The sequence below is a fragment of the Onychostruthus taczanowskii genome, unplaced genomic scaffold (genome assembly GCF_017590055.1).
Source record: "Onychostruthus taczanowskii isolate IOZ18803 unplaced genomic scaffold, ASM1759005v1 scaffold35, whole genome shotgun sequence".
Classification (NCBI taxonomy): domain Eukaryota; kingdom Metazoa; phylum Chordata; class Aves; order Passeriformes; family Passeridae; genus Onychostruthus; species Onychostruthus taczanowskii.
In genome coordinates, this window is record NW_024500905.1 from 2170394 (window position 1) to 2193764 (window position 23371).

At 39.0% G+C, this 23371-nt stretch overlaps 2 protein-coding genes across 2 annotated transcripts; one reads left to right on the forward strand and one right to left on the reverse strand.

Annotated features, from left to right (window-relative positions):
• Nucleotides 1-6765: 6765 nt before the first annotated feature.
• RAB21 (RAB21, member RAS oncogene family) lies at nt 6766-19188 on the reverse strand. The gene is made up of 7 exons (XM_041411187.1): nt 18820-19188; nt 12660-12719; nt 12380-12487; nt 10686-10749; nt 9863-9917; nt 9341-9429; nt 6766-8439 (listed from the first exon to the last, which is right to left on the reverse strand). Exons 1-7 carry the CDS (start codon nt 18964-18966, stop codon nt 8300-8302), a joined length of 663 nt encoding a protein of 220 aa, XP_041267121.1. The 5' UTR covers nt 18967-19188; the 3' UTR covers nt 6766-8299.
• On the forward strand, nt 16261-20707 carry LOC121339443 (translation initiation factor IF-2-like). Its single transcript, XM_041411215.1, has 3 exons — nt 16261-16360; nt 18863-19389; nt 19839-20707. The coding sequence occupies exons 1-3, from the start codon at nt 16261-16263 to the stop codon at nt 19845-19847; spliced, it is 636 nt and encodes a 211-aa protein (XP_041267149.1). The 3' UTR covers nt 19848-20707.
• Nucleotides 20708-23371: the final 2664 nt, after the last annotated feature.

A 23371-nucleotide genomic window follows, 5' to 3' on the forward strand; every position in this document is an offset into this window, starting at 1 on the left:
AGGTCAACCAAGAAAGCCCCTGGGGTACAGTCAGCCTTTGCATTTTATTATTAGTTTGCTCTTTTATGTAATTATGGACCGTACCACTTAAGTTTCTCAGACTAATACCCCATAGACGGGGTTGGGGACAGCACAGCCACTGCAAGCAGGCAGCATGTAAGTATGATTTAAAGGGCATAAGAGGACTAAAGCACCTAGATTAAAGCTGCATTGTGCCATCTGCTCTCAAGGCCAGAGCTCCTTATGCACTCTGGCCTAATTTATTTGCCAGAAATGTAGCCTCTAGGACCACTTAGGATCTTCTCTACTTACCAATTGTTTCTACCTCAAAGCAGAAACTGAGAGATGAAGATAGGATAGACTTTCTACCCTGTTTTTCAAAGAAAACATAAAAAACCCCACTAACCTGAACAAGTAGAACATGCAGATAAGAGTACTGTTCCATGCTTAGCTACCTTCTGCAAGAAGGTTAGGCAAGAATGGGGACAAACTAAGTATACATAGACCAAAATTAAAAGGAAGGAAATGCCATACCCCAGCGGCATTTATTTGTATTTACAGTGTGAAGGCATGGAGATGTAAGACATGAAGGCATGTATGCTGATGACAAGATTTCTTGAAGCATTTTCAGTGTCACATTTTGTATATCCTTAAGTACAGCACTGAGTTCATATTTGTGAACTTGATTTGTTTTTTCTGTGTATCAATACAATTCCAGAATATGAATCAACCCAAAACATACAGGAGTTGTCACATAAGAAAACATTATGGTTGGTGTAACTGACCATCACTTTACAATAGCTTTCTTCTCTCAGTGGGGCATAAAATTGTGGGGTTTTAAATACAAAAGAAGCAGAGCAGATACTAACATGAATGCTCTGCATTTGTCACGCAAGGAGAAATTCATGATTGCATCAGCCTCCACAGAGGGTAGCTGGAAGCCATCCGACAGCGATGACTAAACAGAAACTGATCTGTTGTTTGCCGATTGGCACACCAGTATTGCCAGAGCTAGGCATCCAGCACGGGAGACAAACAGTTGTAACCCTATCACTTCTACATATACATCATAATAGCAACAAACAACATTTCCTGGAAAGAGCAGAAAAGTAACAGAACAATTGTTTTATCATGAGGGCAGTCAATCTTTACTTCTTGATCTTAATTTGCCACCATAATCATCTTCAGAGATAGACAGATTTCCCGTACAGGCTGAAATCCCTAAGTTTCTGAAAAACAATAGATGTACATAGTACACTTGCTCTTCACCACTTAATATAGCCCCTTTAGTGACATGCTGACAGACTTTGAAAGACTAATTGTGAAGAAACTACATTTACTCTAAAAAGCTCTGCATTTTAGTTTCTTGAACAACGACAAAAATCTCACTTACTAGAAAATACACCTTTTTTAAGAGAGGTTGTGGAGTCTCCCTTACTGGAGATACTGAAGAACTGCCTGGACAATTCCATGTAATGTACTCTAGGATGATCTGCTTGAGCAGGAAGGCTGGACCAGATGACCCACTGTGGTCCCTTCCAACCTGACCCATTCAGTGATTCTGTGACAAGGTAGTAGGATAGAGTTGCTGACTTCTCAGAACTACAAGTGAAAGGGCTAAGAACACCCAAAGCAGAAACATGCAAATTGCTGTCATCTTGCTGTGCTTTTCCTGTTGCTTGCTGTTCTCACTCACGATATCCACCCAGTTCAAATCCACAGCATCAGCCAGCCAGCAGTTTTCACTAGGGAAGCAGGAACAAGCACTCGTGGTGGAGACAGGACAGCGGTATGTTACAGACACATATTAGGTGGAAAATCCCCACCCTAGCCTTGGTTCCATGTTAGACTTTGTTTTGCTGCATAGAGGCAGCATCCCTGAGGCTACTATTAAACATAAATGTCGTTCAACAGCAACCACTCCTTCCTCTGTTCTGAGATGCCAAAGACCAGTGTTGAGACTCAAAGCTTTATTTTACTGGGATTGCTCATGCTACAGTCTCGGGGGTGTATGCTAGGATAATTTACAGTAACCTCAGTGAGCCTGGTTTGACATCTTAAAGCCATCTTTTGACACAGCGTGCTCAGGTGGGTTCAGAAATATTATACGTGTAACATAAAAAAAACCTGCGGTCTCAGTCACTGCCCCCAGTTTCCAATAACTTTTAGAGCAACTTTATTATAGACTGTTATCAAGTTTCAAATTCTGTAACATTCTGTAAATGTAAAAAGTGACAATATTTTCTTTCTGTATTGATTTTCAGTACACTTTTTTCCCCCTATTGATCCATTTCCATCCATTTTCACTTTTAATATGAGGGATCGATAAACCAACAGTCATGACAAAAGAATTCTTGTTTTTATAGTTGATTGACCATTTGGCATTAATTTATCACAAGACTATCTTCCTGTAAATGCACTGGTATATAAAATATATCAAGATGTATTTAAGAACTCCAGCTACAGAAATGCACTGGGAAAGTTAACATTTGTGAAGCCTCTGCAAGATATTTTTAGTATGTTTTTACAAAATTTCTTTTATCCACAAATGCCAAATAGATTCCCACAAAACTTGACAATGTTAAGTTACTCGACTTTTAAAATGCTGCATCCTTTTCAGCATTGGATTTGCCCTGCTAGTGTTTTCTTTCTATTTGAGAATGACTGATAAACTTAATGAGCTTATCTCATGATGAGAAAAATCCATTAAGACAATCATTATAATGCCTGTATGATCAAATAGCACTGACAGCACTTAAAGATTTAGGTATCACATGGTTTTTCTCTTCTCTTTTTACTAAAACAAGCCTGATTAGTCAGTTGAAAGTTTCCTGTTCTGAAAAAGAAACTACTTGTTCTCTTCCACTGCAAGTCCCAAATTTGTTGACTTTTCAGAATGGCATGATGGTTAACTTGAAGAAGGGCTTGCAATTTAACAGTTTCAATAGTTAAAAAAAAACCATGATATGTCACAGGATATCAACTATTTGCATCTGATGAGGAAGTAGTCCTTGCTCTCTCAAATCCTCTCAACTGAGATTTCTTGTAAGTCACTTTCAATATCCAAGAATCAGGAATCAGATACAGAGCTAGAAAGGACTCACCATTAAACATTCAATATTCTCTCTTCACTGTTTTAGAGATGGGATATGGCCAATTGTTAGGGAAGACTGCCGTAAAACTGCTACTCATTATCCTCCCTTGTCATGCTTTCAAATTAAACATCTTTTGGGTAACCTACAATAAAGATTTAAAATCCTTTGAAGGGATCGGTGAGACTAGATACACAAAAAGAATTATTTGTCAAGATGTAAGAAAAGCTCCTCTTGAGGAAAAAAAAAGGTTATCAAACTGAGAGGAAATGGCTATTACTGCTGTAGTGCCTACACTGTCTACAGGAGCTAGAGAAGCAAGGAGAGAACGTGCACTTCCTTTCTTGCACAGCACCGTTTCCTGTAGGAGTAATTTAGTAACACAGATCAATACAGCCAAGAAGAAGGAAAAGAAAGAGAAGCCCTCTTTTCACAGTGACCCTGCAGCTGCATCATATCCACGTTACTTGCCTGAATGCACAAAGCAGTGGAAATAGACTGAAAAAATAGTTGTTTTAATCTATCTTTTAACATCGTGGTGTTGAATAAACACCATGTAAGATCTAAACTGGCCAGTAGAATATGAACAAGTATGCTGTTCCTTCCAACAATCAAAGTTTAGTTTATGGCTATATAACATGGCAATCAATTTCAGGCTTTGGCCAAGTTAAGAAAACCTAAGTTTAAAAAAAAAAATTAAGACTAGAGAGATCAGCTTGAAATAAGCTTTCATTTTAGAAGTAGAGCAGTTTATAATTTTGATCATATTACAAAAAAAAAAAAATATCTAAGCCAAGCTATTTTCTGTTACCTTGGGCAGAATAATACTTTGCTGCAATGTTGAATTTTTCATGGACTCTCACTTTTCAAGCCCTCTCAAGACAAGAAACATTCCGTATACTCCACAACTCTCAAAATCATCTCCATCTCATTCTGCTCAATAAAGGGGCCAATGACAGCAGGAGCAAAGAGTATACATTGTTATTTGATAGAAAAAGCCTAAATTTATTAGACAGCTACATCACTGAGATGTACAGGCTTGACTATATGGAAGGAAAGTCCTGGTGTTGAGCAGCATCCTCCAAAGAATAGCAGAAGCAAGTGCCCAGCACTATTAAGAGCTAGTGAGCTAGTTTGGGGACCTTGTTGAGCTTGCACAGCAAGTAGTACTAAGGATCTTGGTCATCATCTGCAACTCCTTGACACAACTGTAGTAAAAATTATCCTCATAGCATGATGTACTTCCCAACTTCTCAAGAAAAGCTCCTAGGATTTGATGCAGACTAAGATTAGCAAAATCAGTGAAATAGAAATAGTTAGTAAATTAGCATATTCAAATAAGAAAAGTTTTAAGCAGGTTAGGATTGTACCTGAAAGCCTGCTCAAAGATAGTTGCATTCTCTTTAATGAACGAAAAACAGTATTTCACAGAAGTAACAACAACCCAAGAAGTAATATTAGAAGTCCTGAACTGCCATTGCTGAGGCTCTCTAGCAACTCAAAGAAAAGGTTAACTCGGCATCTTATTCAGCAGCCTACCACCAGCAACCTCAGTTTTTCCGACATACCTTTTTTTTCCTACTTCTCCTTTTCATTCCACTAAGAGCAGAAAAATGGAATGGGGCTGGCTCCAACTCTTATTCCCATACTCTACTACTTGTATCACTTAATTGCTTTCAGCTTATGGAGATTCCTGACCTGCATTTTTATGTTTTTCATCCTGACAGCATCCAACAATTTTGGAAACTAAAGTAGAAATTTAATCACTAAATTCTTTAAGAATTGTAGGTGGTTTTCTATGTAGCTAGCAGAATGCAAAAATGCCTGTCCACGAAATATGTGAACACTGAAGAAAAGTATGTAATATAATCAAGGTAACACTCAATTACTTGACTGCTTCAAAAGACCATCCCATACAGTTAATCTGGCCATTGGATACCCCTATTTTGGAATCACGTGCAAGATCACTGCTAACCAGATGAAGCCATCTCTCCCAGTCTTTGCAGCTAGTTACAGTCATCTTCAAATACAACACATGAATTTTCATGTCCTTGTCTGAATCAGTCTATCCCATCTTTTATAGCTTCTAAAGTCTAAGTGCAGTATACAGTGTCCATAAATAACATCCAGCAGAGACATACTGCTGCATTAAAGCTGTTGGACGTTGGCTTGTTGGATTTTATTTCTGCAAGTGATAAAGTTTCATAGGCAGCTCATGTATTCATAGTAGCAGCATCAAGACTGTGAGCAAGCACTTAAAAGTTGTTTTTGAAAGGTATTGTACAAAGTTATACCATTTTATTTTAGTATGTATGTGAGTAATCTCTGTCAAGATACACCCTGAGGAAGTGTGCTCAGTGTTGATTTACACATGCTATAGTGGGTGTCTGGCTATCTGCCCCACAACAGAGGTACTTCCTAAAGACAGCCAGCCTTGTTCTCTTTCACTTCTCAGAAGAATGAAAAATAGCTTACTTGTTTACAGACACAGAAATCAGCAATAAAAAAACAGTTCTCCTTCAGACGCACAAACGAGGCAATCTAGATCAAATGCTGGATTCAAGACCCTTGAAAAGCAAGTCACATACTAAAAATGCCAGGTTACTTGAGTAAGATCCTGCTCAAATACAGAAAACCAGGCTATTTGTGCTTTTTTGTATATCAAGAGTAAAGAACATTCTTGCTATCTTTGACAAAGATGCTTTTTCCTGGAACTGCTATATTTTGTCTGCTAACAATGAAAAGCTGAAGCCTTATGTAAACCAGTCGAAACAATTCATGTTTTCACTTCTGTCTAGTCTTCAACCAGCTTCCCTGACTTCACAAAGCTATACTTCGATCCAGTTATATAATGATACCCTGCAAACACAGGTTTTAAGCTCCATAAATCAAGTCAAACCAAACCACAGCTTAGACAGGAAGGTTTCCAGTGAATATTTTTTATATTGTAGCTTAAGTAAGAAAAGTTATGTGAGAATTTATTTTAAAAATATTTCACTAATAGCAAGCAGAACCCTTTTAGTATTACAAAATTGTAACTTCTTTATCCCCACCTAAGTTTTCAGTAGTTATAGTTTTAATTCCGTAAGAGACTTAAGAGTTAGCATCAACATGCCTTCATTAGTTTTGTAATTGACAGAAGTCACATGGGATGCCCCTACCACACAATACACTAAAAACTCTTTAGCTGCAGGCAGAAAGATACATTCTACACACTGCTTCAACTAAGTCTAGTTGAAGTTGGGCTGTTTGGGGTTTTATTTGCAGAGATGGAAAAAATTAAATTTCAATCAAAAAACCTGAAACTCCTATTCTGAGGCAATTCCATTCTTGAACATCAAGACTTGACAATTTCACTCTTCATATATTGTATCACTTACAAGGCTGATTGTCAGATACCAGTGTTAGATCAAACCGATCTGATTTTCAACTTGTCAGAGCTCACTGTTTTTAGATATGTGAAAGGTAACAGTGTTGCTACATGTTGACACAAAATCACAGATTTTAGGTTCACACCAAAGCTCTGCACAGCCAAGAAACTTTATCTTCACTAGCACAAACAGACACCTTTCTCCATCATGCACACAAACACATCAGAACAGTACAGTAATGGTAGTCTAAGAAAAAGTATCTACACCACAGTTAAGGCAGAAAAGGAGAAAATGCACCAGGATCAGTCGGTATCAAAGCCTTCTATTATTTCAGAGAAAATAAAAATCAGATTGAAGACAGCACACTTCTTATACAGACTAATTCATTAGTACTACTTTTTTGTGTATCAGAACATACCCACACCATTCAGTGCATTCATATGCAATACTAAATCTACCTTTCAGAAAAAGGAAGGCCAAGGATATTCTACTTTGTCATAGACATCACCTTTACTGTTTTTCCAAGCATGACAACTTAAGTAAAAAAAGTCAGAGCACAAAACATTTTGAAGTTTCAGCTACCACCATTTATGTTCTTTTGTGATAGCAGTTTACACATTTTTTTTCTGAAACCCTCCTCCTGAAACTTAAATGGGCTTTTTCAAAACACTTTACAGGACAAAGAGCAAGTTGGGCATAAGTTCAATTCTGCTTCGAATCCCCTTAGTTACAGCTACATCTGGCAAGTTTCACATCTTCAATTTAATCACTCCAAATTAGACATTCTAGTTAATGCCAATTAATTGTTCACTCAAGCCCTACAGGGAAAAAAATATGCTCATGAATAGTTTATAATGCTGTCTTTGGAAACAAATGTATTGGAGCAGCTAAAGAGTTTCCCATGCATCTGGTTTACTGGCTCCCAGATAGATGAGGGCCAAAGTTGCTTTGACTTTCTGGGGATCTTCTGAGAGAACAAAGTAACTGCAGAGGCAAGGTATGTGCATGCACCAGCTGTTTTAGCTGCAAGTCAAACAACCTCAATGTTAAACAGCAGTTTACAGAAGCATTCTCTTCCAGTAAGGGGATACTCTAAATACTGCTGCTTGCCAGAAATGGATTAAAGAATTGCTGTAGCTATGGATGTACCCAAAACGAAGTTGTTTTCAGGTAGGGGAATAAAATGAGCAATTTAACAGTGCACATGAAAAGCTTGCATCTTTCACTGACTTATTCACTTCACAATCACAGACAAGACTGATGTACATATTTCTGCACCTGCAACTGTAAAAGCAGATAAAATATTTAATATGTAATTTACAATGTATTTTATCAGCTTGGCATACAGATGAACAGAATATATCAAAGTAGTTGAGTTATAGGCTTGTGGAGGCCCTGCAAAAATATTAATTCAGATATCTGCTAATTTAAAAAAAATCAATTTGCATTTTAGAAGTGATACAATTCCATCTACCACAAAGTACAAAGAGCTGCAAAAACGTATACCATTCCAACAACAATGTATATAAGTTATTAAATAATGATCTGATTTAAAAGAATATAAATGAAGCCTTTAAGTAGGTCTTTTCTACATGCATATTATTCCTTATTAAAGAAAAATATGTAAAAAGGCCATTGGTAATTGCTTTGTTAACCACTGTAGAAAACGCCAATTCTCTGGTCACTGACGCCACTAGTTTAGCACTTAAGGTCTCTGCAGTGTTACATGTGATTATTTTTAAATACTGTTAATTCTATTACTCCATTGGTAAAGAATGTGTGACTTGGAATATGGCAGTCTTCATATTGAGAGGGCAGTGATGCACAGTTTTATAATTATCCAGAAGAACAGCACCCTCCACTGCTCTGTACTTGTGGCTCATCATCAATGATCTGTACACCTCGCCTTGCTATTCCTGACTGACTGGAGCCATTGCCTCTTGCTCTTTCATCCACTTGAGCAGTTTCTATCATTCCTGTAAAGAAAGAAGTGTATTAGACGACATTCCATTGTATTTTTACATTAAGATTCTGCTATTTTAATCTACCTGAACTATATGCACAGAGAGAAAAGTTCAGTAAGAGTGGTTCTCCTATTTGTTATGCAGAACTAAGTACTCAGGTATCACATGGCATAGCTGCAAAACATATTAAATCTTTTTTCTAAAGCACACAATATATAAGAGCTCCTGGTAACTAAGGGACACTGTAGTGATCCTCAGGTGTCCTAGCGTTAGCAACTTCAAAAGCTAGATTTACACACCCGTATCAGTAACACCGTTAAAAAAATCCAACCAAACAAGAAACCCTGCCCTCCCAAAATATCCCCCCCAAAAACCCCAAGCTACTACCTCTTCAGAAATGCATGAGACCTTTTCCTTAAATTCTCTTATCACATAAATACAACTACAAGGATGATTTGCTTGTGTTGGATTTTCATCCCACATTCCATGATCTTGACTATTTAAGATTTTTGTGTAAAATTTGCATCATTAGAGCTGTGAGTTTATGATTTGTAATTTGAGAAGATTTTTGAAATGGTATGAAACAGCAGACTAGAAGCAAGCAGTGGTGAGACCAGTAACATGAAGTTTGATTTGGGTTACTGCTTATGTGTGCTAAGTGGAACAGCAGTCAGTGCTCCAACAAAAGACCAAGACATTTTTGGAGTAGAGCATGAATTTGCAATATTGTAAGCATCCATACATCAAGTTTCCAGAGCCGTAACAGAACTCAGGTGGCCTGAAGTAGACTGAAATTGAGTCAGTCCTAAGTAGTACTTTACTTTCAAACTTTTCTATATGGCTTGAAAAGCATTTCTGAACCCTGAAGCATTTTATTAATGAGCTCCTTACCAACAAATTACATAATACTTACTTTTGCAAAGGTCAAGAAACAGTTCTTCAATTCCTTTGTTCTGTTTAGCTGACGTATGATAATGTTTTGCTCCAACAGATTCAGCGTACCTGTAGAAAGGCAGATGTGAAGCTGCATTGTAATAAAGGCCTCAATCTTTCTAAGCCACTTTACAGGAAGGAATAAGATGATCACAAGAGGTTTTATTCTGATTTCAGAGTTCATCTACACATGCTTATTTCATACAAAAAACGGAGTTATGTGTTTAAAACTGCCAGGACTGACGCAACACACTAGATGAAATTAAGAAAATTCCATGTCTAGAAAGGGATTTAAACTGTAAACGTTGACTTTAATCACAAACAACTGTCAAGCTACAGTTTGGTCAGCCAGGACACCCTGTGACTCAGATAATAACAGAACACTCAACAACTGGCATAAGCCAGCAGTGCCTAGCTGGCTGCTGTGTTAACATCATCACGAGTTTATTACTCCAGCATAATTCTGCAATTACTGTTTCTATTAGTAATAGGTGTGACTTACATTTCTGCTTCTTGCACTGAAACATGTCTCTCTTTTTCCAAGTCTATTTTGTTACCTGTTGAAAACAAGTTAATCTTTTAAGTCTTTGTACTGTAAAATTACCCAAAAAGAAAGCAGACATGTAATCATGGTACTCCATTTTCTGAAGCTCTCCCAGTAAATTCCAGCTCTTACACAGGTCTCACTTTCAAGAACACTATGATTTGAGAATCTCCTTTCACACAAGCATTTACAGGCTATAAGGTGCTACTTCGGTAGCGAGATCAGGACAGCTAAATGCCTCCACCCAATTCGGCCTTTTGCCCTTTTTTGTGATTTATTAGCACATTCCATTTGCTGCAGAAGTAATTTTTGTAGAATGTCCACATATCTAACCTCATGGAAGTGTTTTAATAATCAGATCTTATTTAAATCTAAACCCAGGGCTTCTATTGTATTCCATTTGCATTGAAATTTCTAATCTTTAAGATTCACTCCAACCTGCAAGCACTTAATTATCAAAACAGACAAGCACCTAGTCTATGCCACTGAGAAAAGCCATGAGTTTGAGTACTTCAAAGAAGGATAATATAATTTTTTTGTTAAACTACAGTCTGCACGAGTCTGTACCATGCACTTCTAATAGTATATAATTAAACAGCTTATGTTTTCAATCAAAGGCTTATTTTCCTCAATGTGATCTAGTGAAACTTCCAGCCCCAGTTTAATTTTAAATATCTAACATAAGCTTTACCCCTTCACATGTACAAGTTGTTAAAGCAGCATCTGAAGATGCTATTAATCAAGAGGTGTTTCCAATTCATTCATGTTGAAAAAGACTTACCTACTATACATAAACAGATTTCATTTCCCAACATTTTTCTTAATTCCTTAACCCAGTTTTTTACCTGCAAAAAGAAGAGAGATGAGTTTGTTTTCATTTGATATGCATTTTATATATATATATCTTAGGCAGTGTGGAACTATCCCCTTTCCTTCATTAACCATCTTCTCTAAATTTAAAGCAAAAATGTTTAGAGCAACATAGATGAAAAAAATATTCTTTAGATTGCTACACATGGCCCTTGTTCAGCAGGTTTTATTTCACAGGTGAGAGCAAATGACTCAGAGGAAACAGTTCAATTGCTCCAGAAATATAACTCACCACACTCAATATAGCAAGTTCACTGCATGGGCCACTTCAAGTCAGACATGAGATTTTTCATCAACAGGCACTTACTGACAGACCACAAATGGTACTTTAGAGGTAGACCCGAACCAAGCTTTTCAGGTTAGATTATAACTATAACAGATGATTATTTCATGAGAGAACAGATGGGACAAGCATGTCGAATCAGCTGATGGTAGGGTATCTGTTAACAAATCTGTTGTCATGAAAAGTTTGAAAGTTGTATGATCACTGCATTGACTTAGGAACTGCTATTTTGAGGGAATAATTATGAAGAGAGGCAATCACTTCAAGAACCTAAAATTAAGGCTACATGATCCAGCAGTACTTCTGCAGTAACTTCTGTAAATCACCTTTCCCTCTTTTTTTCTGCACATTTAAACATTTTGGTATCAGAGGGTTTTACTATGTAGGACTCAGCATGAAAAGAAACAAGTTGAAGTAGTGTCCACAAGTCATCACCATTCTGCAGGTGGCCACAAGGGTTTAACTGCTAGCACAAGTGCTTTAGTTGCTCTACACCACACTATTTAAATTAGTTAAACTGTTGTGGATCTGTACCCTTCGACTATTTGTATTGCTGCTAACCCAAGCCTTGCCCATGCAACCACACTTTCTCACTTCTCTCTACACAGAAGTCCAACTGGTTTTGCTGAAAGGCAGAGACAAATTTGCTTTAAAAAGTGTCACCAGTTTTCAGCTGAAAAATCTTACAGAGTGGTAGCACAGGTTGACACAGGGTGGAAAAAAACCAATCAAACTGATAAACTAACAGAGCCATAAAATAACTAGCCATCAAATTACATATTTTGATGAGGATTTGACAACAAATAACTTATCACAGAGAAGGAAATGTCTCCACTATCATGTACTGCAATTTCAGAGTTCTCAGATCTGCAAAAGGTCACGTCACTTAGCATCTTTTAGTAATTTGGTTTACACAGTAAAGATCAGTATGGCATACCATGACAACAGTCCAGGTTTATGTTTACAGCCTATCACAGGTAACTTGCACAGCTACATCACAGATTATTTTGAGTTGCAGGGGACCCACGAGGATCATGAAGTGCAATTCTTAAATGAAAGGCCCATACAGGGATCAAACACGCAGCTTTGGCATTATTTGCACTGCGCTCTAAGAAACTGAGGGAATTCTTTGGTATTCTTTGAATAACCTGATAGCAGGGAAGTCAGTCTTCAAAAGAATACTAATTAGCTGTATACTTCCTTTACATGATCTACATTTGCAAATATAAGCTATATTGCTGAAAACAGAAAACTTCTGTTTACACATATCACAGATTATCTTTCAACCAGTTTACAGTTTAGATGCAAAAGCTGCCCAGTACCTTTTGAAAAGAGTCTTCATCTGTTATATCATATACTAGAATAGCGCCATTAGAGTCCCTGTAGTAGATAGGCCCCAATGCATGAAATCTTTCTTGACCAGCTGTATCCTGCATTTAAAATACACTTGTTAGCATTTAAGACAAAGCAAGCAATACTTCAAGGAACCCCAAATACTTTATTAAGAAGTGCCTAGCACTTGGAATATAGTAAGCCCAAGTAACTTTTTTTTTTAAGAAAAACATTCTAATTAGCTAAGGAGAAAAAAGCACAGAAACATACCCATATTGCAAGGTTTACTCTTTTTCCACCAATATTTAGTTTCTTCGTAAGAAAAGATGCCTGGAAAGCAAAACAAATTAGAGTTAAGTTTTACACACCAAACACATAATGCCACTTGAAATTAATTAATAAAGCATCAGAATCAATAAAAGACAAATTTCCAGACTGAGACTCTGTAAGCAAGAAGGCTAAGTCAATACTAAACCAGTTAGTAATTTCACTATAGTTTGCCATCTGTCTATTCTAAATAAATTTGAATTAAGCCAATCATTTACTACATCTTTTTGCAGTTGTTTTGAATGGTTTGGGAAGGACGAACTGTGTAGAAAGACTCTGAATTCACAACACTGATAAGCCTAAGCTGAACACAAAGCATTTCACAAGACTATGCAAAGTTCGGGTAGGAACAAGCCTAACAGGATTTTTAATCTGTAGGAATTAGGCAAAGTAGTTCACTATTACTAAGATACTAGAACCATAAACAATTGTTTTATTTTATCACTAAATATCTTGGAACATTAGTATTTCACAAGTTTCCTTGTCTGTAACTTTTCCCTTTTTTGCTGAAGTGAGCCTACTACTCACCCTCATCTGTTTTTTGGTTCTGTGTTTTTGTTTGTGTGAGCTGAGAAGCCTCAGAATAAGCATAAAAGCTGCTTTAGAATTCTGCTACTTTAACTTCTGGAAGTATTTTACAGGACCAGAGCACATTTCAAGGTTAATCTAATTTCAGTAACTTGAGTACATCTATTTTCCTCCAAACTTGCATGATTCACATTTTCAGACACCACCTCTGTTACCAGGTCTGTAATTTGACAGCTAAAAAGGGAATATAATTTAACACAAGTTTAATGGACCAGAACACGGTCTCAAGGTGTTGATGCATTAGGAACCTGCTCTCCCCATTCTAAAGATTAGCAGTCACATGTCATATCATGCAATTCAGTTACCAAGGGCTAACTTCTTTTTTCTGCCTTAAATTACAGGGAGTTTTCATTTCAGTTTTACCTCAGTTTGCATTTGGGTTCAAACAAGTACTCAGTGGTATTTTATGATACATTCATCACAGATTATTTTAGGCTGGATTGCAGCAGCTCAAGAGGAGTTCTCTGCACAAGCACTGACCAGCCACAGAACCAAGAGCCACATGTGTGGAAAATGTCATGGGCCAGACAAGCTGCTTGAACCAGCTTGCTGCTTAACTACACAAGCAACCAGAATGCACACAGGAGACCACAGCAGTTCAATGCACACCAGCCTAAACTGCTGTCAAAGTGCCTTTCTGGAGTGCTGCCTATGTTGCAGTTAAAGTCATTCAACATTCAGTTGCTAGAGCAGCTCCTGCTCTTCAGCTACTTCCCCGGCATCTGTATGACCCAAGATGAGATGATAACAAAAACCTTTTTCATCTTGAAGTTGTGCCTTCGCCCAAACCTTCCCACAAAGTCTGATAAAAAGAACAGAGAGAGAGAGAACAGACCAGAAGAAAAACAAACACTTTCCAAGAACAGACAGCAAAGAACTGACCACTACAACCCTTGTGTTCTACATAACTAAAGCATTAACGATACACTACCCTCTCAGTCTACAGTGAGAGGACTAACTGTAGTGTCAAAAGTCTGGAAAAACTTCCAGACAGCATTTGACCCTCTAACCAACCAGTAACCATCAATAAAAGATTTTTACATCCACAGTGGCAAACATGCCAAAGACAAATCAACTAATATCTTCTCACCTTTCAACTCACATGTACCCCTCCCAAGCTATTCTGAGGTTAGTGAGGGAGAAAAAAAAAACAACCAACCAAGTGAATAGCAAGCTATTCAGGTTTTAGAAAATTGGGAAAACCTAACACACAAGCAAGAGCCTCAACTTCTGTTTTGAGATAGTTTAGTGAAAAAGCCAGTTACCAAGATTCTGAAGTCTGTCAGACTTCAAAATCAAAGCCTTTGACTACTTACAGGGCGTTAGGTAATCACACGTAGAAAAATCTTCAACATTTTCTCTAATCTCAAAAAAAATTACTGAACTGAGTACTAGAAGTCTGAGTTGTGACTTGATTTACAGTCAGTAGCTATTCTCCATACCATTTTAATTACTGTGACAGTTCATTTTTGCTAGGACTTTCAAAAACTCACAGGAACATGGTTAATTCAAATATAAGTAATTTCAAATAACTCTTTGAAGCTTCTAATTTTCATATTTTGACTCTACTGTCTTATGACTGGTTTGAAAAATACTTAGGCACTTAGAAAAGAATAATGCAATTATAAGAGCTAAAGTTCCAATCTTTTGATGTGGCTGTAGGAAATATTTTCTTTCTTTTAATTCTTTCTTTTATGAGCTCAGTTTTGTATGCCCACCAGGCCCTGCTAGGAGCTGATAAAGGGGCTTGAGCAGAACACAAGGAAGACACAGCTGGAAGAGTCTCCCAAAAGTCACTGAACAAAAGCAGGTGTGTGGCACCTGCCCTTGAGTGCTGCGTGTTCAACAGAAGCAGGTCAGGCATACAAACACTGCATAAAGCACTGAACTTCCTTACATTGTCTTTCACTCACCCCCAACTATCTTGATAACTAAGACAGCTTTTCCAGGTTATGCCAAGTCCATCAAAGCAACCAGGAACTCTACGATTACAACCACATCAGCAGCTCTCTTGGGTTGGATATTCTGCAATCCTCCACACATTTGTGAGAGCAGTATTCAGTGTATTTATCCTGAATAATTAAATAATAAAAAGTATCTACCCACTTAAACTCAATAGTTAGACAGTAGGTTTATTATTAGAGTAATTCCAGCACAGTTCACTTGATATCAATTTATATCTTATAATTATTGTATGAAGATGAGGGCACTTGCTTCAGTATTTCAAACAATGGGAACCAATTCTAACTGCCCTGCCAGGTCTGCCTACAGGTTATGAATTACATTAATTGTGTGCAAAAACCCCTACTTCTCCTGCATCAGCTTTTCCACAACGTTCTAACTAGATGCTTTCTTCTGTGAATCAGTAGCTACTTTCACTTCAACATGCAGGTCATCAACATCTTAAGTACACGACTTGATACTAACAAACTACAGCAACACATCCCAGCAGCCCCCTAAGTCAGAGGTTCCAGTGCACTCCGGTTGGCATTGAGAGAGGGGAGTGGGGAGGGAGGAGAAACTGCTCCCTTTTAGTCAGTCTTTTGTTACTAGCACCAAAGAAACTTACCTATTTCAGTATAAAAAGAATTACTTCACAGTAGAAGAACATCACTAGAAGTTTCCAGAAGGTTACAGTCTCACCACCCTCTTTGTTGCAAACATATTGGAGCAGAGCACTATGCAATGCTTTATTTTTTAAGTTGGAGAGTATTGTGGATGGAGAGCCTCTTGTCCCAATATCTAGTGATCTCTTCATATGATTCATCACTGTCACTCCTTTGCTGGACCAGGAGCAAAGTATTTATCTAATTTTGGCTTTATTGGAACAAAAGGAATTTGGTGCATTACTTTGAACTGTTGCCATGAAACAAAGCAACCTGATCAGATTAAGCCTTTTATCTTTAAAAAAACTAGATGCTTTCTTCTGTGAATCAGTAGCTACTTTCACTTCAACATGCAGGTCATCAACATCTTAAGTACACGACTTGATACTAACACAAACTACAGCAACACATCCCAGCAGCCCCCTCAGTCAGAGGTTCCAGTGCACTCCGGTTGGCATTGAGAGAGGGGAGTGGGGAGGGAGGAGAAACTGCTCCCTTTTAGTCAGTCTTTTGTTACTAGCACCAAAGAAACTTACCTATTTCAGTATAAAAAGAATTACTTCACAGTAGAATAAGAACATCACTAGAAGTTTCCAGAAGGTTACAGTCTCACCACCCTCTTTGTTGCAAACATACTGGAGCAGAGCACTATGCAATGCTTTATTTTTTAAGTTGGAGAGTATTGTGGATGGAGAGCCTCTTGTCCCAATATCTAGTGATCTCTTCATATGATTCATCACTGTCACTCCTTTGCTGGACCAGGAGCAAAGTATTTATCTAATTTTGGCTTTATTGGAACAAAAGGAATTTGGTGCATTACTTTGAACTGTTGCCATGAAACAAAGCAACCTGATCAGATTAAGCCTTTTATCTTTAAAAAAAAAAAACCCAACAAAGGGTGCTCTGCAAACATGTTACTTCATTGCTTAATCAGATACCCTAGTTTCTCTTCTCATCTAATTTTCAAACTATCTTTCAATTTAATAGTGGAAGAATTCACTTCAATTTTTTTTCTAGAATGGTAAGATGTAAGGAAATAAAAAGAATAAAGATAATACTTAGTGCACAGGATGCACAGTATGATTCAACAGCAACTGACATTGTATTTTACATATGCCTCAGTAAGATGCATATATGGCCAAAGAGGCCTCAGAACAGAAAAGCAAACAACTTGATAAGCAATTAGCAGTCAGTTAAAAGACACAGGTAGAAACCACAGACCTGGTTACGGTGGTGAAACGAAAGCTCAGTAGGAACTGCAAGCACCTGATTCCACTCCTCAACACAACCCTCTCCAGACAGTCAAAACCAAAAGCTCTGGAGCCACATTATCTACAGACATTTCCTATCAGCATTTTGGAGCAATTTAAAAGTGTTTCATGGTATTTATGACCCAAGTCTGCATTCCAACTCAGTTTTTGCTCATAATTTTAGGTTTTCCATTACAGATTTAAAGAACAAAAAAACCCAAACAACAAACATAAGCCTCACCACATAACAATCCCCTTGGACCTACTCTTAAAACATGTGATCTGAGAATTCAGCTACATGTGACCATTTTGATGCACTTCAATGATTGTTTGCTCACTGCTACACTTCTGCTGCACCTCGGACACCTACAAGCCACCAGGCATCTCTGTGGCATATCAAGCAGCAATTACCTCTGTGGCATGACAGATACAACCAGCATCCTATAAATACCTTGCCTAGTAAACCCACCAATAGCTTAACCCAAAAGCTGAGTATGAAGACAGGATAACAAAGTCTAAAACATATTCTTTTTACCTCTTCACAGCAAAAATGGAGCATTACCTGTTTAATAAACATTTTCTGTACTGCTTCTAGTATATCTATAATGCTTTCATTTTAAGGAAAAGTTTCACTATTACTTACTTCTGAGATACACAATTCAAGAAGCTTCCCCTAAATGCATGGGAATGGCACATACCTTAAAACTCTTCTCTTTTTAACACCACCTACTATTTCTCCTGTACTTCAGGAAATTCGAAATTAGTTCAAAACCCACTACTGGTCCACTAAGCGGCATGATTTTTTTCTTTATTTGAAAAAAGAAATATTAAGAGTGGAATACACTGAATCCACACTTCTGCCTATGCAAGATGACAACCTGAAAGACTTAACATACCACTCACAAAACGAACTTCAAAACGTGCTTTCTGAGACCATGGAGAGTACAGGCAGTTTATTTTGTACCACGGCATACACGTCATCCATCACTATCTAGTAGGCCATGAAAAAACCCATTACTTTCAGGCAGGCACCCTGTCACATTTCATGTGTGGAACATCACTTTGTAGCTCTTTATAACAACAGATAGTACTACTGAGAATCCAGCCAAAATTCAGGGAGCTGTCGTGACAAGCAGTTTAGCTTTAAGAATCTTTGCCATTATTAAATCATGAGCCCTAATCTCCTAAACCATTTTGTGAAAGCTGTTCTCCTTAAACAGAAACGCTTAGATAGTGCTAACGTTAGGATTTGAGAACATGAGGAAGCCTATGATTAACAAAAACGCAGCACGTATGAAACACTTAGTCATCAGTCCCCTAACAATGATTACAATAACAACAGTACTTTTGCATCATACTTTCCAAGATTCAAATGAAGACATTCATATACGTAATTGAACAAAAAATTGGAGCAGTTAGTATGCAGAGTAGACACGAGGCCTAAGCATACTGAAAGCTTAAATCTGAGGCGTGAAAATAAAGAGAAAACTGGCTTCCAGCAAACTCGGCAGGAAACAGCCACCATTAGCGAGCGGCGACGGTGGCTCGGGCAGCCGCTAAGGCTGCGGACACGACACAGCCAGCAGTGCCAGGGGTGCGCAACGCGAGGGCACAACAGCGGCGGGGACCCCACACCCCCCGGCCCGGCCCGGCCCGCACCTGCAGGGTGGTGATGTGCTTATCGTTGAACTTGTTCTCGCAGTAGCGCAGCACCAGCGAGGTCTTCCCCACGCAGCCCTCCCCGAGCAGCACCACCTTGAAGGAGAAGCTGCGGCCCCCGGCCGCCGCGCCGGCCCCCGCCGCCATCCGCGCCCCGCCGCCGAGCCGCGCCTCACATCAACGGGCCGCACCGCGGCGCCGCCGCCGCCCACCGGGACGAGGGCCCACGGGGGAGAGAGGCCAGGAGGATGGGGAGGCACCGGCGAGGCCACGGAGACAGAAGCCGGAGAAGAACCCGGCAACCGAACCTGCCCGGCGGCGGCGGCCCCGCTGCCCCTAATGGCGGCTTCTTCCTCCTACGTCACGCACCGCCCGGTCACGCGCAGCCCCCGCCGCCAATGGGAGGGGGGGACGCGGCGGCGCCGCGAGGCCCCGCCCCCAGGCCCGCCCAGCACAGCGGAGGGGGCGGGGCCTGATCAGGGGGCGGGGCCCAGGGCCGGGGTCCCGCGCGCGCCCTACGCCGGTAAGGAATCGTCCCGGAATCCCGCGCTGGGCTTTCCTGCTGCCCCGGTAAGGAATCGTCCCGGAATCCCGCGCTGGGCTTTCCTGCTGCACCCGCCGGGCGTCCACGGGGAAACCGAAAGCCCCTAATAAACGCCGGCACGGGTTTTGTGTCATTTTCGTTCCTGTGAACTAAGCTACACTAGTCTCTAAATGTTTGCAAAATAAAAATCCGTGATAAAGTACTTTAAAACAGGGATGTGGGAGCAGGTGAGGCAAAAGGCACGAGAAAAACGTTCTGGGGTCGAGTTCCTTGCTTGCAGGAGTCCAGCAGAGTTTCATACACAGGAATTGGATAACTGCCTTGTAAAACTGGGTGTCATTCCTCAACTAAAAGCAATCCTCACAAACCGATCCAAATGACTGCAGCACAACCTCTCTCTAGTGATGACTTAGTGGCAAGAAAAATAATGGCTATGAAGAGGCTTCATAGTGCAATTTCTTTTTTTCTCTGTCAGATAACATAATGCTCTGATGTATGAGAAGGAAAAGAGGAAAGAACAGAGAATGCATCCAGGAGAACAAGGACTGGATTTCCTGGAGTAAGAAGCCTTGTCACTGAATAGCATTACATTCACACAGAATGGATTGTTTTTATTTCCTCCAGAGGTGAGGAAAGGAAACTCCTGCCATGGTGCAGGGTCAAACGATGCTTCCCACTGGCAGCAGACTACTGCAAGTAACTACAGTATTCCATCCTTTCTGTTCTCCTCTCTGTGATTACTGATTTTGTTCTATGAGAAATCCTGTACTTTCAAAACTTCAGTCACCTGTATTAAATAAAACTAAAAGGCTGGTCTGGCTGAGAACAGAAATTCTGTCAGAGCTACCTGAAGTGTCACATTTCACTGTAATCTCATACAGGACTTTGTAAGATCTGTAGGTTTAACTGTCTGTGACTGTTACCAAGTTATTTTAATAGTGTTCATTTAATTTGGGAAGTGTTTATTTTGTTTCAGAGAATTTGAGAAGAGAATGGCTCTTTGACCTTCAATTTATTTTGCTTCTCCTTTTTACACAGCTTCCTAAAACACTTGTAGCAGGCCTCCTGTGTTATCTGTGTTGCTGAACACATCTGCATGAGAAATGCCTTTCAAGATGTATTTTACATTTCATGAAGATACTACAATACTCTGTATGTTATTGAACCAAAACCAATTGTACTACTATATCCATTGCCATGACCTTTGAAAGTTTCTTGTAAGACTACTCAAGTGTTTTATTTCACAGGTGGTGTCATCTCTAAAAGTGAAAATAATGTTATTCTTTCAGCTTGCATTATTAGATCTCCTTACAAAAATATTAAATGTGTTAATTCCGATGTGAACTTAAGTGTATGCAGTAGCTGTCAGTGGAGATACTTAAGTTGGTCAAACCTATAGCAGCATAAACAGCCCCTCCCAAGCTCCCAACACACAACTCATTTCTGGGACCATTATGTATTGAATATTATAAAGGTAGGAGTTGATTTGCAGATAATGTCAGTCTTTTTTCCCATTTTTTCCTTTGGAGAATATTTCTGAGCATAATTTGATATACTTGCAGAAAAATGTTCTGAATTTATTTGATTTCCTTGGAAAAGAATCATATTGCAAAATCTCAGCCAAATAATGTACGGTTGTATAAGAGCAATGTCCATAAGAGTACAAGATGTCCAAAAAAGCAAGAAATCAGAAAGGGGAAAAAACCCCAACCCAATAACAACAACAAAAACCCACTTAAAATGAACTTAATTATATTGTCAAAAAGAAAGATTCAGATTCAGAAGACAAAGAATAAAGGTGAAAGCAAAGCATGTGGAAAAGGAAAGGAAAAAGAAAATAATTTGTAAAGAATCTTGACCTGGAGGAATTCTTCTGATTGTGTTTTTCTCACTCACTCACTGCTGAGAGACTCCATGTACCCACAGGGATGTACTTGACAGGTTCAATAATGTCCTTGGAGACTGTGCAGCATGAAATTTTTTTCTGATTTATAGAAATAAGTACAACGTAGAATATGATTTCTACCTAAGAAACAATACCAGCAAAGGGCAATGTTTTTTTGGGTTTTTTTTTTGGTAAAGAAAAAGAGTCCTATTTTCTAAAAGTTCAGTTCTCCGTCTTGAAGCGGAATTGTCTGCAAATGTCATTTCCCCCCAGGATAAGTAGTTCTGAATTCTTTGCCACTTTGTATTATGGTTTTCCTACACCCACAGCAATGCTGAATACCATCCCCATGCAATCGAGGCAGATCCCCTTCCTGAGAAGCAGCATCCTGGACGTATGCTGAGAACAGCAAGCATGCTGCTCTGCCATTAATTGACCCCTTGCTATTGGTGTTTCTACTTTCAGGAGCAAAGGCAATGTTCCATCTCCTAATGAGAGGCCCTAACCTTCTAAGAGAGGGTAAACCAATGGCTTATAAAGGTAATATATGATTATATTACAAAAGACAAAACCTCCCTTCTGCAGGAGTCTCTTTAATAGATGTATGCTATAACAGTATTCAGAATGAAAACATTAAAAAAAAAGCCAAAAAAAAAGAAAAAGACACAGAAATGATAATTTTAAACACATATTAGCAGACCAGGGAAATTCCAGAGGAAGGCAGAACTGGTTAAAATTTAAAAAGTAAAAATGGGACCCATAGACTACCTAGAATAATTCCAGTCATTGGCAAACCTTGTTTAAACAGTCATGCCAGTGTTTTCAAACACAGAAGCAGGCAGGTTCAAGAACAAACCCACAGGGCTGTATTCACTTCGTGGGATATATAAAGAACGGAACTTTGCACCAGAATAACTTGCTGCTGTGTGGTACAGCAGGAGATGGGGACATCAGGCTTCCTCAGACTGCTCAGGGTGGGAGAGAAGTGCAAACGAGATCTTGCAGTGTGCTGACTGTGGGCCACAGCAGTAATAATAAAAGGAAAGTTTTCACTTAGTGGCTGATAAGCCAGCAGATTTTCCAAGAGCTTCTATAAAGTAATGGAAACACAGAAAGGAAGCGTGGGTGCCAAAAGGGTTCCTCAGGGACATCCTAAAACCTACTAGTTTCAGTGTTACTGAGCTTCAGCTAAGCAGTGAGGAGAGGATAGAAATGAGCTGCTGTGAGCAAAACGGGCCTGTTTGGAATCATGGAAGGCTTACTTAATCACCTATACATCTTCATCCAAATCCTCATCTGTGTAACAGCAACAGCCTGTCCACAGACCTGCTCTTTGGCAATGGTAATTGCCTGTTGCATGCAGGCTTGCACAGCCTTCTGCACACACAAAAGCCCTGGTACACCCATCTTCACCGTGGCAGTCACACCTTCAGCTGGGGGGAGGAGCAGATGATGACACAAAGAAAAGTAATGACGCAAAAGAAAGACTGATAATTAAATGAAGCATTCAAATGTTATGTGTGCCAGTCAACAAAATCTAATGGAAAAATAGGTCTTATCAGAGAAACCTAAGATGACATTACAGTCTTTGGCTGTTCAAAGGTAAGGCCATAGCTGTACTAATTTTTTCAGGAGCTTGACTTAGTACCCACATGCTAACAATGGGAAAAAATTATTTTTTGATGCAATGAAAGACAAATTCATTGCATCAAGAACTGGATGAGCGGTTCAGAGTAGTTATTGGTGAGAGATGTCTTTGAAAACTGATGTTTCCTTTAGGGCTTTTGGGTTTCCTAAATGGCCTGTAAAGTACTTATAAAATCAATGCTAATCAAACTTGAAATGATATGGCACTGTCAGTGTGATAAACAGTGACAAGAATGGGGCATCCAGCAAAAACTTTATATAAACAGCTGTCATCTGAAAATGAAAAGTGGAAATATTATAAGGAATACAAAAGTGCTACCTCATAGGCAATGTAACAAATTAGATATTCAAAACCTAGCAGGTATCTAAGTATATGACTGCAGCAAAAGGGCAGAGGTAATTCCTGGACATGAAATAAAGAAGTAATGAAGATGTTTTTAATCTCAGTGCATGGCACTGATAAAACTTGTACTGGA

What these genes read in the sequence shown, in the direction of transcription:
- LOC121339443 (XM_041411215.1), top strand. Translation starts at nt 16,261, where the DNA reads ATGCAGGTCATCAACATCTTAAGTACACGACTTGATACTAACACAAAC. An exon ending in AGAGGTTCCAGTGCACTCCG is followed by an intron (nt 16,361 to 18,862) that starts GTTGGCATTGAG and finishes TTGTTCTCGCAG; the next exon opens with TAGCGCAGCACCAGCGAGGT.
- RAB21 (XM_041411187.1), bottom strand. Translation starts at nt 18,966, where the DNA reads ATGGCGGCGGGGGCCGGCGCGGCGGCCGGGGGCCGCAGCTTCTCCTTC. An exon ending in ATGAAGACTCTTTTCAAAAG is followed by an intron (nt 10,750 to 12,379) that starts GTACTGGGCAGC and finishes TTCTTTTTGCAG; the next exon opens with GTAAAAAACTGGGTTAAGGA. An exon ending in TCAGTGCAAGAAGCAGAAAT is followed by an intron (nt 9,430 to 9,862) that starts GTAAGTCACACC and finishes GCCTTTCTACAG; the next exon opens with GTACGCTGAATCTGTTGGAG.